The sequence below is a fragment of the Vicia villosa genome, linkage group LG3 (assembly GCF_029867415.1).
Source record: "Vicia villosa cultivar HV-30 ecotype Madison, WI linkage group LG3, Vvil1.0, whole genome shotgun sequence".
NCBI classification, from domain to species: domain Eukaryota; kingdom Viridiplantae; phylum Streptophyta; class Magnoliopsida; order Fabales; family Fabaceae; genus Vicia; species Vicia villosa.
In genome coordinates this window covers 205,432,743-205,448,607 of record NC_081182.1, presented here as the reverse complement: position 1 = coordinate 205,448,607, position 15,865 = coordinate 205,432,743, and the positions used below count along the sequence as shown (strand labels likewise).

The 15,865-nt window shown below is 32.4% G+C and overlaps 2 protein-coding genes and 1 long non-coding RNA gene across 3 annotated transcripts; all 3 read right to left on the bottom strand.

The window, feature by feature from the left end:
* Nucleotides 1-1,059: 1,059 nt before the first annotated feature.
* Nucleotides 1,060-2,895, bottom strand: LOC131657191 (uncharacterized). The gene is made up of 2 exons (XR_009300524.1): nt 2,006-2,895; nt 1,060-1,445 (listed from the first exon to the last, which is right to left on the bottom strand). It is a non-coding gene; the product is annotated as an uncharacterized LOC131657191 (long non-coding RNA).
* An 8,846-nt stretch (nt 2,896-11,741) lies between these two features.
* Nucleotides 11,742-12,707, bottom strand: LOC131657190 (uncharacterized). Its single transcript, XM_058926663.1, has 5 exons — nt 12,528-12,707; nt 12,330-12,440; nt 12,156-12,237; nt 11,967-12,062; nt 11,742-11,865 (listed from the first exon to the last, which is right to left on the bottom strand). The coding sequence occupies exons 1-5, from the start codon at nt 12,605-12,607 to the stop codon at nt 11,767-11,769; spliced, it is 468 nt and encodes a 155-aa protein (XP_058782646.1). The 5' UTR covers nt 12,608-12,707; the 3' UTR covers nt 11,742-11,766.
* Nucleotides 12,708-13,460: 753 nt separating this feature from the next.
* LOC131659781 (uncharacterized) lies at nt 13,461-15,574 on the bottom strand. Its single transcript, XM_058928921.1, has 6 exons — nt 15,077-15,574; nt 14,941-14,958; nt 14,385-14,690; nt 13,992-14,300; nt 13,797-13,913; nt 13,461-13,710 (listed from the first exon to the last, which is right to left on the bottom strand). The coding sequence occupies exons 1-6, from the start codon at nt 15,572-15,574 to the stop codon at nt 13,696-13,698; spliced, it is 1,263 nt and encodes a 420-aa protein (XP_058784904.1). The 3' UTR covers nt 13,461-13,695.
* Nucleotides 15,575-15,865: the final 291 nt, after the last annotated feature.

Below are 15,865 nucleotides of genomic sequence, written 5' to 3'. Positions count from 1 at the left end.
ATAATGCAAAAAGGGAACCTACATCTCAAATTCCTATCCTAGTATTATCATACAAATGGCCCTAAGGACAAGGATAAGGAAATCTCTACCTATTGTTAACATGCATAGAATTCAACTTAAGTTGTTATATATGACTAATCTTTATCAAGATTGAAGTCACCACCCTAAGGGAACATGGCAAGCAGAAGGTAAGAGATAAGCAAAGATAATCGCAAGTGAAACCCATGGTAGGTGACTTAATCAAGTCCCTAACCAAGTCTACTCCAGAGAGAGACTAAACCACAATGAAACCCTAAGGAAAATAATGCACAAAAGGTGGAGAAAGAACAAACAATCGTCGCCTCTTAAATTAACAACAATCAAAGTATGAAAGAAGAAGCAAAGCATGGAAATGAGGGGAGAAAGTCCTAGGTGTTGCACCCCAAAATTTGCCCATCTAATTTTATTTCTAACTGACTTATTGCTTCCATATTCATGCATTCGTTAGGTCATTAACATTCATACATTCACTAATCAATAATCTGGCTGAGGATCGAGGGCCTTGAAATATTAGGGTTTTAAGTGTTCTTTACCTGAGTTTTTGAATTTAATCAATTAGGAGCAAAATTAAGGTCTCATGCCCAAGTTCCATCATCAAGAGAATTTTCTTAAAGGATTATTTATGCTATCAGATCAAGGTATTGGCTAAGGTATAATTCATAGAACCTTTGTGATTAAGGGTTCACTAAAGAAGCAAACGGATTAGAAAATCTTTCAGAGATAATCAAAGTGACTTAAAGTTCAAAGCATTTGTGTGTTGTCAAGAGTTGATTGAGGGGTTCACTCTATATTGCAATGTGAGGAGATATGTGGGAAATTAAGTTGAAGTGTGAAAGGAAAGTTCGAATTCTTATCTTGGTCATATTGTATAAACTATAAGTCGTCACATGATACTTAAAGTTTGGTTCAAAGATTACAAATAAAAATCTTCAACAAGCATCCACTACATCGTCCAAATTCCCTAAAATCCATTACAAATATCATCACACTTCCATTCCAATATTCATCACAAAATCCAAATACTTCACAAAATCCATCCATTTCAAATTGCCAAGCTTCATTACAAAGTTCTTATATTACATTTACTACAAGCCTCGATCTCATTTATGATACTTCAGTACAAGAGGGAAGGAAAAGAATAAAATTCAAATTTATTTGAATTTGTCACATTCAAATAAAAATCCAAAATTACATTATCAAAGGTCAAAATACAGTACAAATTGCCAAGTTTACAAAAAAAAAAGAAAACATTATAAGAGCAGGATCTTCTTCATCTACTCATGATCAGGATGCTTCTTTGTTATGTCCATGCGCTGGAAGTCCATACAACTCCATCTCGTGCAACTTGTTGATACATTTTGTCATGTTAAAACCAAATCCTGCAGCACACACAATCCAAGTCAGCCCTGCATTGATACAAAACAAAACCAATTAGAATGTGTCGTAACCGTTCGTATGCAGCAAAATCAGATCAAAACAAGTGGGCATTGAAGGTTATGCGTTGGAGGAAGCAAGCAACACTGACAGAAATCACTTAAAGCTACACCATGTCCATCACAATTCCAGAATCAGCAGCATATACAAAAAAAAAAAGGGGGCATTCGGTTCAGCCATTCAGTTTCGTCAACATACAAGAGAAAAGAGGAAAATAACCAATTTCTAGCAGCTTGTAACCATTTGAAACTCTCTTTAACTTACCTAATTCTCCTATCATTCAATCCCCTGTTTTTAACTCAGTTTCAGCCTAATTATTTTGGAACTAAACACTTTCTAACTGTTTTTTTAAACTCAATAACCAAACTAACCTATAACCATCCTAACAGAATTAACAAATTCTCTAACAAACTTTCAAACATTTGTAACTACCCCTAACCGAATCTCTAACCAACTTCCAACATTCACTAACAGAATTTCCTAACTCTCAACTACCTAACAGATTCTACAATAGAAAAGAGAAGGGAATTACCTTGCATCTATAAATTAGAACTCTGCTCCACACTTCAAGGCTCTGACCATTTTCATAACTTGCAATCTCTTCTCAATCCTCCACCATTTCATCACCTTTGAGACAATCTTCATCTTTCTCCACCATTCTTCTCCATTTTTTCTCACTCTCCACCATCTTTACACCTTGAACCTTCCACTCATCTTCTTCACATCTTCACAGCCTTCAATCTTCAACATAAGAACTCAATACTCTCTCTGAACCTCTAACAAAATCTTCACCAAAAACCTTATTCAATTTTCTCTCTTCCCTCACAATTTTCGCTCATCAAAGAATCTGCAAAGAAAAATACCAGAAGCGGCTCTTCTCCAATCCTTCAAACCTTCTTCAATCCACCACCACAACTTCTCAGAATCTACATCTCAAATCGTCATCACTTCACGGTTCAACTCTGAGCATTACACAATCTTCATCATCAATTCATCAGCAACCTCACTTCAATCGACAATCATTCACCAGAAATTGAACAGAAGAATTGAGAGAGAAATACATCGTGAACAAGAAGAAAGAGAAGAAGATATTGAGATGAGGTGAATCGAACTGAAACCCAACGGTACCTGAGAATCTTCCACCGAGACTGACGTCCTCGCCACCGTTGAGATATGACGCAAAATTTCTCCGTTCGCATTGGATGGCGCTATTGATTGTGCAAGTCGTAATTCCTCGCTAATCGCACGAATCAAGGAGAAGGTTAAGAGATGATAAATCGAGGTCTGAGTTGTTGGTGGCAGCTCGGAGAAGAAAGCTTCTCCGGCGCCGTTCGTTAGCGTGAGAGAACGAGAAAGAGAGAGTTTGAATTGAAGGAGATTCACCGGTACACAACTCAACCCTAATTCCCCATTCAATGCGTTTCTAGCTTTTTCATTATTCATTTTTTATTCATTTTTTTATTATTTATTTTAGATAATTGAATAATAAATCTAATAAATCAATCTGAACACTATGGGCCATACGAAGTCTCAATGCTTGTTCACTCCCATTTTTGACAAACACATAAAGCTGAACACAAAAAAAGTCAATTGGGACATGAACATAATACTCTTCACACCCCCTTAGGCCCGTTACAGCCATTTTTGGCAAATCAGACTGCAAACAAGCAACAAAAACGCCCTTTGGGCCTCCCCTGACTGGGCCATACACCTGTTTCACTTACTACACATTAATTTCAGACTACACCCCCTGTTTCCATTTTTCATTTAGATTTTAATTAGATTTTTTTGTCACTTCTTTTAGTAATAAAAATGCTGACTTTTCTTATTGTTTTAGACCTTTAATACAATGTTGACATAGAAAATAATCATAAAAAATATTAGTTTTTAGGCTATTTGTTTTTTAGTCCTTTTACTTGATTTGTAATTCAATTTCTTTCATGAAAATCAACATAAAAATAATAGTACTTTTAATTCACTTTTGTGCTATATTTTGACTTGTTCTATTTCATGCTCTTGTACTACTTTCATGTATCCTACTTGTTGACTTCTAATTGTGATCTTTATTTTCATGTCTCTTTAATTCCTAACTTTAGGTAGAAACCATGATAACATTAGGTAGAAATTCCCTTCATACTTAGGCTAGTTTCTTTTCCTTTTCAACTTTAAAACACTTAACAAATGCTTGATTTTAATTCCCTTAAAAGATACAAAGAAAACACTTAATAAAACATTAATAAAAAAGTGAAAATCATTAAAAAGGGAATGGAAGCTTGAATCTCCCTTGCTTTAGGAATCATTCGAGTGCTTGGATCTCCCTTGCTTTAGGGAACCATTCGAGCGTAAGTTCCCAATTTCTAAAAAACACAAACCAAAGAGCAACTCGAGTCTCCCTTGCTTTAGGGTGCCACTTGAACGCTCAAACTCTTTTCTCTATCTCGCCTCCGAGGCATTCTTTAATCGGACACGTTATTTCCGCTCCATTCCCAGCTTAAGACTCCAGAGGTCGAGCAGCGGAGTGCGAATGTAACTTCGTCCACTAAAAAACACAAAAACAAGCAAAAACTAAAGAGCCGAACTACGGCGCTCTGATTCCTGAAAAGGATACGTAGGCATTAGGTCGCGGGGCCTAAGCGAGCACAACTATTTATAAACCCTTATTTTCCCCGTGTTTTTTTTTCTTTCATTTGCATGCATTCCCTTAGTAATTAAGCTTTAGATTTATACACCCTTTAGATAGCAATAAACATAGGTGGATACCATCGAGTACGATGGGCGTGAGGGGTGCTAACACCTTCCCCTCGCGTAACCGACTCCCGTACCTTATCTCTGGTCGAAAGACCTCGTTCTTATTCACCTTAGGTTTTCTGATATTCCTTTCCTTTTAGGATAAATATATTGGTGGCGACTCTGTTCACATTTCGCGAGCGTGCGACACTAGGGAAGTAGAAAACTATTGCATTAATAGGTCTAAGACCTCATACCAATTCATGTTAATCAATTAACTTGAAGCTACACAAAGTTCTAACAAAAACCAAGCAAAACTAGGTTAAACTAGCTAAACAATTTCTCATTGTGAATGGAATTGGAAAAATGTGATAAAATGACAGAAGTCAGCAGTGAATAAACTCCAAGAGGTGTCTAAACAATCATGGAATCATGTCAAAAGGTTTACACAAGATTACAAGTCAATTGGACAAGATATGATACAATCGTTAACCAAAAAACAAGTCATTTACATGTTGAGACAATGCCTTAAACAAAGCAAAAATAATTGATTTAAAAAAGTTCAAGCTACAGATCCTAAGACCTATAAATGTCTCCAATTGTATTCACAAAAAGATCCAAATCAATTGCACAAGTGCATTTCAAATTATGAGCAAAAACTATACAAGTATCATTTGCAAACATACATGAACCGGGTCTAAAAAACTTAAACCAAAACCTAATCAAAATTGATAATTAAAAATCTACTTTTCGTACATGGTACCATACATGGGTTTACTGCAATCATCAAAAAAATTGGAGCAAAATTCATTCCCTAAGGCCTTTAATCAAATTCATTTGCAAAGTATGTCAAAAGCAGAGATTTATGAGCACATGTGAGAAAAAGCTACCTAAAAAAAATAGCAAATCAAATTATAAAATCCACAAAAAAATACTACAATTATACTAAGATGTTATTGTATCTAAAAAGTATTTTTGACAATTTTTTATTTGAATTTATCAAACTGAAATGAGAAGAGAAACAATTTGAAACAATTATTAAGAGTCTGCCTTATGGGGCGCATCTGGGCCAAACACTGGGGGCGTGGAAATTAAAAGTACCAAGCCCAATTATCCAAAAAGTGCGTGTGTGTTAGGAAGTGGAGTGTGACATCAGTAAAAGTATCTTAAGCACAGTTCATGCGTGGCCCAACACCAACACATCACCTTCACTCACATTTATTTCCATTTTTATTATTTGTTATCAGCATGCACACATTTATTTTATCATATAATTCATTTTTATATAAAACGTGACATGATCTATGGTGGAATAAAATCAATTGGTCAGCTATCATTTAAGTTGCTAAAAGACAAAAGAATGCCTTAACCAATCATAACGTGACACCGCATATACTAATCATTTGAATGCAAACGAAATTAAACAAAACAGTTGAAATTATCTGATTGCGTGCCACGTATGAAAAGGACAGAGTACAACCATGGAGACTGAACCAGACGCCGGAACACTGTTCCTGTCGTCTTCTCCGAGCGACCACACACCGGAGTTGTATCAAAACGCCCAAAAACTTAAATAGCCACCACCTTTCGACTCGATTTATCGCTTAGATTCCGAATCCGGCCTCGGTTTTTACTAATTCTCTTTCTATCTTTAAAATCGAGTGTGTTTTCAAAGCTTGAAAAATCCAAAACTTCAACAAAACACAAAATCTAAACATTTAATCGAACCTTATTCCTCATAGAGGACCTAAGCATGCAAATAACACATTCAAACAGCGAGAGTTTCGTTCAAAACCAATCAAATTCAAGCATCACCACAATCTTCATCCAAATGCAACACATAACCACCACAAACATTTGACGCTACTCGTCCAACCTCCCAATGGTAGGAGCACGACCAGATGCATATGAACCTAGCATATTTCTACAATTCTGAGAAGTTTAGAACACTTACCTATAGCGAATCTTGAACAAAGGTCTTCGGAAAACTTCTACTCTTCGATATCTTAAAGATGATGATGTTAAACTTCAGAACTTGCTTTAAATCTCTGAGAAATAAACTCAGAGATTGTAAATATGTTGAGATGAGAATTCACTCTTGCTTGATGGTTCAGATTATGTGAAGATGAAGATGATTACGGTGTTTAGCAGTTGGAGGAGAAGATGGAGATTGGATGAAGATGATGATGTTGATGGCGTGGAAGTGGTTATAATGAAGGTGGTTGAAGGTTTGTTGAAAGGTGGTTATAGTAGTTGGAAAAACAGTTAGGGTGGTTGTTGATGGTTGTTATGGTGGAAAGAGAGATGAGAGAGAAGAGAGAGAGAGGGAGTATGAAACTGAGAAAAATGGGAAAATGAGATCGTGCCTCTGATTTGTGAGGCTTTGAGATTTATATAAGTGAGTGCATTGAGTTATGGTGGAATGGCATGTAGTGTATCTTATTAATATTTTGGTCCCTACAAAATTTATATGCATGCAATTTTGGTCTCTGCTATTTTTTAAAATTTTGAAAAGTGTTTAATTACCCTTAAAATTTTAAATTTTTGAATAATTTTTTCATACGTGTTTAGAATACTATAAAATATTTCTTTACCAAATTATATAATTTTTTAAAATAAAAAGAATTCGATATGAATTGTTTGAATTTCAAAATATAATGATAAAAATAATGCAAATCTCGACTTAGAAATCAAATTTTGAGTTTCATTTTTTCGAAGAACTTTTTATATCATTTTAAACATGTCTTTAAAATAATCATTCAAAAATACACATCAGTTTAACAGTATGACTAAAACTACGTGCATAATAATTTTGTGGGGATCAAAACATGCCAATTTTTAATAGGGACTAAAAACGTAATTTGATAATTTTATAGGGACCAAAAACATATTTAACCCTAAAATATATATCCAATATTCTAACGTGTAAATCTAATCCACCAAATCTGATATCTGCGAACCACCCAAAGTTTAATGCACTTCGGCTTCCTATTTTTTGGCAATCATGAAGCATTCACTACAACAAATAATACATTTCATGACGGAGCATATCACCTCACCCAATATAAATTCGAAATGTAAACCATAGACAATTCATATTTTAATTTTTTTAACAAAAAATATATCATGTATTCTCTCAGTTTTGCTGAAAACGAAGAGGAAAAGTATTTAGAAAACACGTCTTCGAATCCTAGCAATTATATTTTATCATCTTTTAATTTTTTTAAATTTTTTAATGACCTGTTACCTCTGTTTTGCTGAAAACCGAGGGGTAAAGTATTTGGAGGACATGTCTTCGAATCCCAGCAACTACACTTTATCACTTTTAAATTTTTTTGAATAGGATTTTACCCCTCGGCTTTTGTTAAAACAGAGGTAATCACTAGCGCAATTTTAAAAATAAAAAAAAATGCAGTTGTTGGGGATCGAACCTCTGACTAATATTACCTTTTAATTTTATTTTAAATTTTTTTTATGACCTATTACCTTAATTTTTCTAAAAAATCGAGGGATAAAATAGCGTATTTTATTTTTTTAATATTTTTATTTCAAAATTAGTATTTTAATATAATTTTTTATCTAATAATTCCTTGTTAAAATTGTTTAATGTTAGTTGAAGTTGTATCAGGTAAATTTTTTGATATTATTGTTGTTGTAGAAATTTAGTATTTAACGATTCTATTGATTTTGTTTATTTGTCGTTGTTATTGATGTTGTTGATATTTAATATTTAAAGATTCCATGAATTTTGTTGTCGTTATTATTATTGTTGTTGTTATTGTTACTTCTGTTTTGAGATTTAATTTTTAAGTATTTTATTGATTTTGCTTATTTTTTGTTGTTGTTGTTGTTGTTTTAATATTTAAAGATTTTATAGATTTTGTTGTTGTTGTTGTTGTTGTTGTTGTTGTTGTTTTTGTTATGTGATTTAATTTGTATGGATTATGTTGATTTTGTTAATTTTTGTTATTATAGGTGTTGATGATGATGAGGAAGACATAGAATTTGTCACAAAAAAAAATAGTGCTTTGCAGATTAAAGCAAAAAAATAGCTTAAAATTAAATTTTTGTAAACAGTAATTTACCCATCAGTTATTGATAAAAAGCGAGATAAAAAGTAGCACAAAAAAATTCAAAAAATGCAGTTGTTAGGGATCGAACCCATGACCAGTGCCATTTTTTCCATCCGTTTTAAAATCATTGAGGTGATAAGTGGAAACTTTTCCCGCCGCCATTCGTTACCTCGCATGTGTAACTGAGATTACATCCATTTCGTGTCCGAAGTTAAAAGCACTTTTTGTAGTAGTGATGTTTTCTTTCTCTTCATCAACAAATATTTTAAGGCATACATCACCATAATCAGCTTTCTTTTTCTTCTTTCTTCTCTTTCTTCATAAATTGAACCAATTTTCTTGTGTTTGTTCAAAAAACTCTCTCTTTCTCACAACATTGCTTCATTCTTAATGGTGATTCTCACAACAAAAATAATCTTTAAATTTCATTATATTTCTATTGGTTCTTCTTTATCACACTTTCACCAACTAGCAAAATTGAAAGTATCTGTTGAAAAAATCTACTAAAATTTATAGTAATGATAATTTTAATTCATTAACTCGTTATCCATTTTATCTATCTAATAAAATAAGGATTAAATATACAAAATTCTCCTGTAAAGTTAGCGAGATTCGGTTTACCCCTGTAAAAAAAAAGAAAATTTGGATTTTTCCTTGTAATGTTAAGATTCCATATCATTAGTATATCAGTTGACTAAGTGGCATGTAATCTTCAATCTCGCTTACGTGATATGTACACATGAATTTTCTTTTAATTTTTATTTATTTTTAAAATTCACGTGGAATTTTTTTTAATATTTGTTTTTTTGAAAAAAATTTTAAAATAATTTTTTTTATTTTTTTATTATGAGGGGGTAAATTAAAATTCTCTAATATTACAGGAGATTAAATACATTTATTTTGTTTTGATAATTTTTATTAATATTTTTGTCCACGTGAGTTTTTTACTAATTTTTTTTTTATAATCTCAATTATCTATTTGAATTTTTTAATGTTAAATAAATATTAACATCATTTTTAATTTGAACACTAAAAAGGATGTTACCATTTAACTTAAGTGTCATATTAATAGTGCTTCTCTTTATATAAGTATAACTTTTTACGATTTCTATTTTAAGTCTATTTCTTTTTCAAATGAATATTGTAACTTGCAAATAATTAATTTAATAATAAACACATAAATATAACACCTCTAATATTAATATTGTAATATTAATATGATGTATAATAACATTTAATAGATAATAAAAACATGAGAAGTCTGATAATAAACAATGAATATTAATATAAATACTCAATAAATAAATATGCAATGAAAAAAATTAATAAAAAGGAGTCTAAGTCATTTTTTTAAATAGTTATTATAAAAAGGAGTCTAAAAAGTAATAAAAAGGAGTAGTCATTTATGCAATGAAAAAATTAATAAAAAGGAGTCTGAGTCAAAAAATAAATATGCAATGTAATTAATTGTCATTTTTTAAAGCCAAGAACCTCTTAATTCAAGAAAGAGTCCTCAGTGTTGCATTTAAGCCAACCACGTAAAGGATGTTTCCACAAAACCTGTATAATTTAGGGAGAATTAAGACGCTAAATTTTGACAATGATGTTCTTGATGATGATAAAGTCATTGATGGAGGAGTTAGAAAACTTTTTAGTAATATTTTCTATAAATGAGACCTTAACATGAACCAAATTAAAAGCTTTCTTCCAATGAAACAAGTGTTTGTTTAATTTGGCTTGATTACGAGAGTACAAGATAATGTTGATAATGGAGACAATTGCAGCTTGAATAACCACCTTACATTGAGGGCTCCAATTCATGTCACATGGATTCAATATGTCGAAGATCTTATAAGCAGTATGCACCCTTAACAAGTGTTTTGTGGTTTCCTGATGAAACATGCACAAACTGCACATGGAAGGAACATTGCAGCCTATCAATCTTTGGTTATCATCATTAGGTATTTTAGTATGAAAAAGTCTCCAAACAAGGAAGGTCTTAGAGAGAGGAATTATTAAATTCCACAAGTGTTTGCTCAAAGTGTGAAGTTTCACTACGTCAAACAAGGAAAAAGACAACGCTTTTTTTTGCTTTAGGCAGCGCTTTAAAGCGCTGTCTATTCCCCCGCTGCCGTAGGTAAAGGCAGCGCTTTTTTTCACCTTGAAAGCGCTGCTAAAGGCACCCTTTAGCCAGCATTTTTACATATAAAGCGCTGTTAAAGGCTCCCTTTAGACAGGGCTTTTCTGAAACAATTTTTAAGAAAAAGCCTCTTAAAAGCGCTGCTAAAGGCCACCTTTAGGCAGCACTGTTCCCACAAGCGCTGCTAAAGGCCCACTTTACCCAGCGCTTTTTTCTTAAAAGCGCTGTTAAAAGCCCCCTTTAGACAGCGCTTTTCTGAACAAAACTTTTAAAGAGCTTTTAGGCAGCGCTTCTCTTTTAAAGCGCTGTCTAATGTCCACGAAATTTTTAGATGCATCTATTTAAAAAAGGCTTGCCCCAGGTTTTCACCATATTTTGCACCTGTATATACCATTACAAATTTCACATATAAACAACAAAAAAAACTCTATTTTTCAGAGCTAAGATGCTAAGAATATATATATATATATATATATATATATATATATATATATATATATATATATATATATATATATATATATATATATATATATATATATATATATATATATATATATATATATATATATATATATATATATAGGAGGGTTATATTGACTCCAAGAGTTACTCCAAATCATAACCATTGATTATCATTAATCCAACGGTTTTGATTAAAGTTTTATATAAAAAAATATTTCCGAAAATAATTAGATTAAATGATCAATTAAAACCGTTGGATTAATGATAATCAATGGTTATGATTTGGAGTAAGTGTTGAACACTTACTCTTGGAGTCAATATAACTCTCCTCATATATATATATATATATATATATATATATATATATATATATATATATATATATATATATATATATATATATATATATATATATATATATATATATATATATATATATATATATATATATATATATATATATATACGAATAAACTTTGTATTTTTTATATGCTAAGATGCTAAGAATATATTAATAAACAACAACAAATCTACATCCAATTCAATGAAAACAATTGCATCATCCAAAACATTGTTATTTTTTACACAAGTTAAAAGGATGCTAAATATCTATTTTTTCTTCTTGCCAGCAACTGTAACCTTTTTACCCTTCAATATCCTGCAATTGCATCAAACCATTACAATCACAAAACAGAAAACCAAAAACAAAATAATATAAAGGTGAAAAATATTCTACATTAGTGTCCATAAAACCATTCTACATTTGCCACGAATGTATTTCAAACGGCCTACATATCACTAAATAATCTATGTAGATAAATCAAATATTGCAACATGCACTTGGCTATACTCAAAATTCACATCAATTATAGTAAAATTTCAATATACCTATACAAATTTCAACTCAATCATGAATTTACACCAATCCTCCTTAAGTTCATCCAACTTAGATCTTAAGTAAGTAGCACACTTGAAGTCATCAAAGTACTACAAAACAATATAACATGGTATGTTTAAGTTAAAACTATTTAATTATATGAGAAATATGTGTTAAATATCAAAATAACTCTTAAGTTAGAAATCCATACCTTGGACGAAATCTCTATTTGATTCAAAAGAAGAATTTCTTTCATAAACTGCAACATGTAAAAACCGCAATCTACTTCATTACGCTGCTCAGGACACTACACATGAAAAGAAAATATGGATAAGGCCTAAGTTTTATCACGTATCATCACTATTTATATAATCAAAATTGTGATAATTAATTAATATACCTCCACTCGAATCCATGTGATGTTGTTGGCTTTACTCTTTGGTACTTGACTTCCTCTTTGTGCTCGAAAAACTTGTATAACGCTAATAAAACATAAACGCATAATTTAGAACAATTCACATAAATAAATAAATAAATAAATATACACACGAATATTTAGAACAATCTCACTTACGTATCAACCAACTCCTTCATAGCTTCGTATGTACTAATTGGATTGTGTAAGGAATCCAGAAAATATACAACTTCTCTGATAGGATTAATCGCGACCAACAACCAATGTCCACTGTAAGGCAAAACAGAGATGAAAACTTTCTACACAATGTCAAAATATGAAAAATTATAATAGATGAATGTAGAATTAAAGTCTAACCCGCTGCCGGTATTAAACGGTAAAAAGAACAACTTTTCTGAATTTATGCTGGCCATAAAACGGTTGAGTACATACGCCATGACTTCATCCGGTTCAGATATGATTAACCCTAAGTTGGTATTGAAGGGAGCTAAGAAAGCGAATCTTTGCCTCAATCCACTCGGGTGTATCAATTTTTCATACAAAAACCTTAAATAAAAGACCTCATTAACATTTGAAATGAGTAAATGAATTATTCATTTAATTAAACAAATTAGATCGGATATACCTTATGTATGTATCAATAACACCGAGGCCTAATTGCGTATGTTCAAAAATTTGTTCAAAATCCTCCATACCAACTGTTTCTTGATGGTCAATACCAAACACATCTTCCTCCATAGGTACAAAACGGGTGTTTCCTTGCGGAATATCAGAGAGTTGTAAAAATGTGAAAAGGCACGACCTAAACTTATTGGGAGTAGGTTTTTTCTTAGCTGCGGTCTTCTTAGCAACAACCTTTTTAGGCTTCTTACCCTTACTGGCATCTTCAATCTCTTTAGGCTTGACGGCCATGCAACAAACGAACCTATTGCATCTCCCACCAATGTGGCATCCGAAACATCGTCAGGATGCGGTAATAACGCATCCTTCTCTAAAGCAATGTCAACCGATACTTTCAAATAGCCAGTACGGAGCGGTCTAGTGTGAAGTAATTCTCCCAAAGTTTTATGCACTTTTCCCTTGCCAACCATCCGATAAGTCGGTGACGATAAGTAGAGTTGGCAAGGTGAAATGCCCTAAAACCAATAATAAATTTCAAATTGTTATTGTGTATATATTTCAATTAAATAAATCAAGCTACTTTAATTTCATAATAATATATATAATTACCTCTGGAAGATTCGGTTGGAAATTACAACCGATACTACCTTTTGTCACTTGTAGCTTTACAACCTGAAGCTTGCTCTCTTAATTCTTTTTCCCTTTTCAATTCGCGGACTTCAGCTTGTAGTGCATACAAGGTTTCCTGTAGTTCTCTATTGCTAGGAGCCTTCTGTTTTTTCATCTTCAAGGATGTTGGAGTGATTCCAAATCCCTCACCCCTCACCCGACCAGAATATTCAGGAATATATAATGCGCGGCTAAGTATGCTCATGCAATCATTGCCTTCATCTGGAGATATAGACTAAGATAGAGTCTCCTGAAATTCATATGAATATTCAAAATTTGTCTTAATAATATGTAACTAAACTTTTGATTTAATTAAAGAAATAATGCTATACTTACGCATTTTTCAAAAACTTTTTGAACATCTTCTTTGACAACTCCATCCTTTCCCACACGGGCTTCCTTCCACAAAACATGTGGTGGAACAGATGTTTCAGAACTACTCTCCCTTGTTAACTACACATTAAGCCAAATAATATGATCAAATATAACTCACGATGAACAAGTATAACATTGAAATTTATAGATACTTACAATAGACTGTTCTAAGCGTCCATATCCCATACGCCCTTTTCTGTATGGATATGGGGGACCTGATGCTCTTTGCCGATTTGTTTCACTTCTACTCCGAAAATTTGGGTTTTTTCGTTTTGCTTTAAACGTTACCCATTCTTCAGGTGCAATCAAACTGTTATATCTTTCTGGATACTCTGCATCAACAAAAATTTTATTCGCATCCTTAAGATATCTCCTTGTTAAAAAAGTCCTAAACCCTCTTAGTAGTCTTCCGGCCAATTTGAGACAAATTTTTCTTCTATTATCCTCCATGTTGTTGAAACTCCTCTACGAAAAACATACACAGTGCGTTAGTACAAGTAATTTAAAGACTTAATTGTCATTAAAAACAAATAACATCACATATGGTACCTGTATCTCAATCCAAAGTTTGTCTTTAGCTTCTTCCAAATTTGTATCTCTCCAATCATCACAAGTAATTGGAATTGCATTCCTTACGAGTGCACCAATAAAACTTGTAATCTTTGAACCGTTCGGCTCAATTAGTAGGCCAATTTCGCTCCAATGCGCATCTAATAGTATGCCTCGGTCTCTATAACGAATGACTCTCTTCATAAGTGTTATTCCTCTTCTAATTTCCGCTTCCTGATCAACAATGTTGTCATGATCTCCATCATCAATAGCATCATCATGTGGTTGATCCTCGTTACTAGTCATCTAATTAACCTATAATAAAGAAAAACATAATCAATTGACACTCATAAAATTCCATAATCAATTGAATATAAAACATAAACTTATTACATCATAAGATTATACTGTACACAATAATTTTTTGATTAACACATTCAGACATACTAGTAACACTCACATAGTTACATTATCAAATATTATCATATAGTAATCGCAGGATAACACGATGAACAATGAAAATAAAACAAAAAACACGTATACGCACATAAATTACAGACACATATACAAATAACTATAAAAACACATGACACATCATATAAATTTATTGACAATGACATAATATATAATATTTTATGATATTACTTCTTTCACTAACATCTCTTTCTTTTCTTAGTTGAAATACGAATTACTTGTTTCTCAGCAACGCGGACGTCAGAATTGATCCAAATTCCCTCATCATGATCCTTTCTGATATATGATTCATCCGTTATACTATTCTCATCTTGATCATTCTGTTTAACACTTGACTGATTCTCAACATCAATATCACCTTGATCTACACCGGTATCATCAGCCACTTTGTTAGATAAAAGCACTATAGACCATTTCGTACTCGTCGTGTCAGTAACATAAAACACTTGTTTAGCTTGAGATGCTAGAATAAAAGGCTCGTCTTTGTACCCCACCCTATTAAGATCAACTTGCAGAAATCCTGACTTATCCATTCGTATGCCACTACTATTTATCCACTTGCAACCAAAGATAGGAATCTTAAAATTCTCGTAATCAAACACCCAAATGTGCTCAATAACCCCAAAATATGACAGATTTGCATATTTGGGGTTTAAGTCCTTCATACTTGATATGTGCATTGCTTCAGCTAGCACTGTGACACCACTATTTCGCATAGTACTTTTATCATCTTGTTCTTTGGTATAAAATGTGTATCCATTTATTGCGTATGCGCTGTGAGAAAACACATGCAAACTTGGACCATATGCTAAACATCTCAACCTTTCTGTTATTGAAGCAGGATCTGAAGAGCGCTTTGAATAAATATGATCCTTAAACCATTGTATAAAACTTTGATTGTGCTCTCGTACTATCCAATTTTCATTTCTGTTCTGATTTAACCCTCGGAGTACAACCTTGTGCATTTCAACATATGGCTCAACCTCACTGTCATTGTGCAGAACATA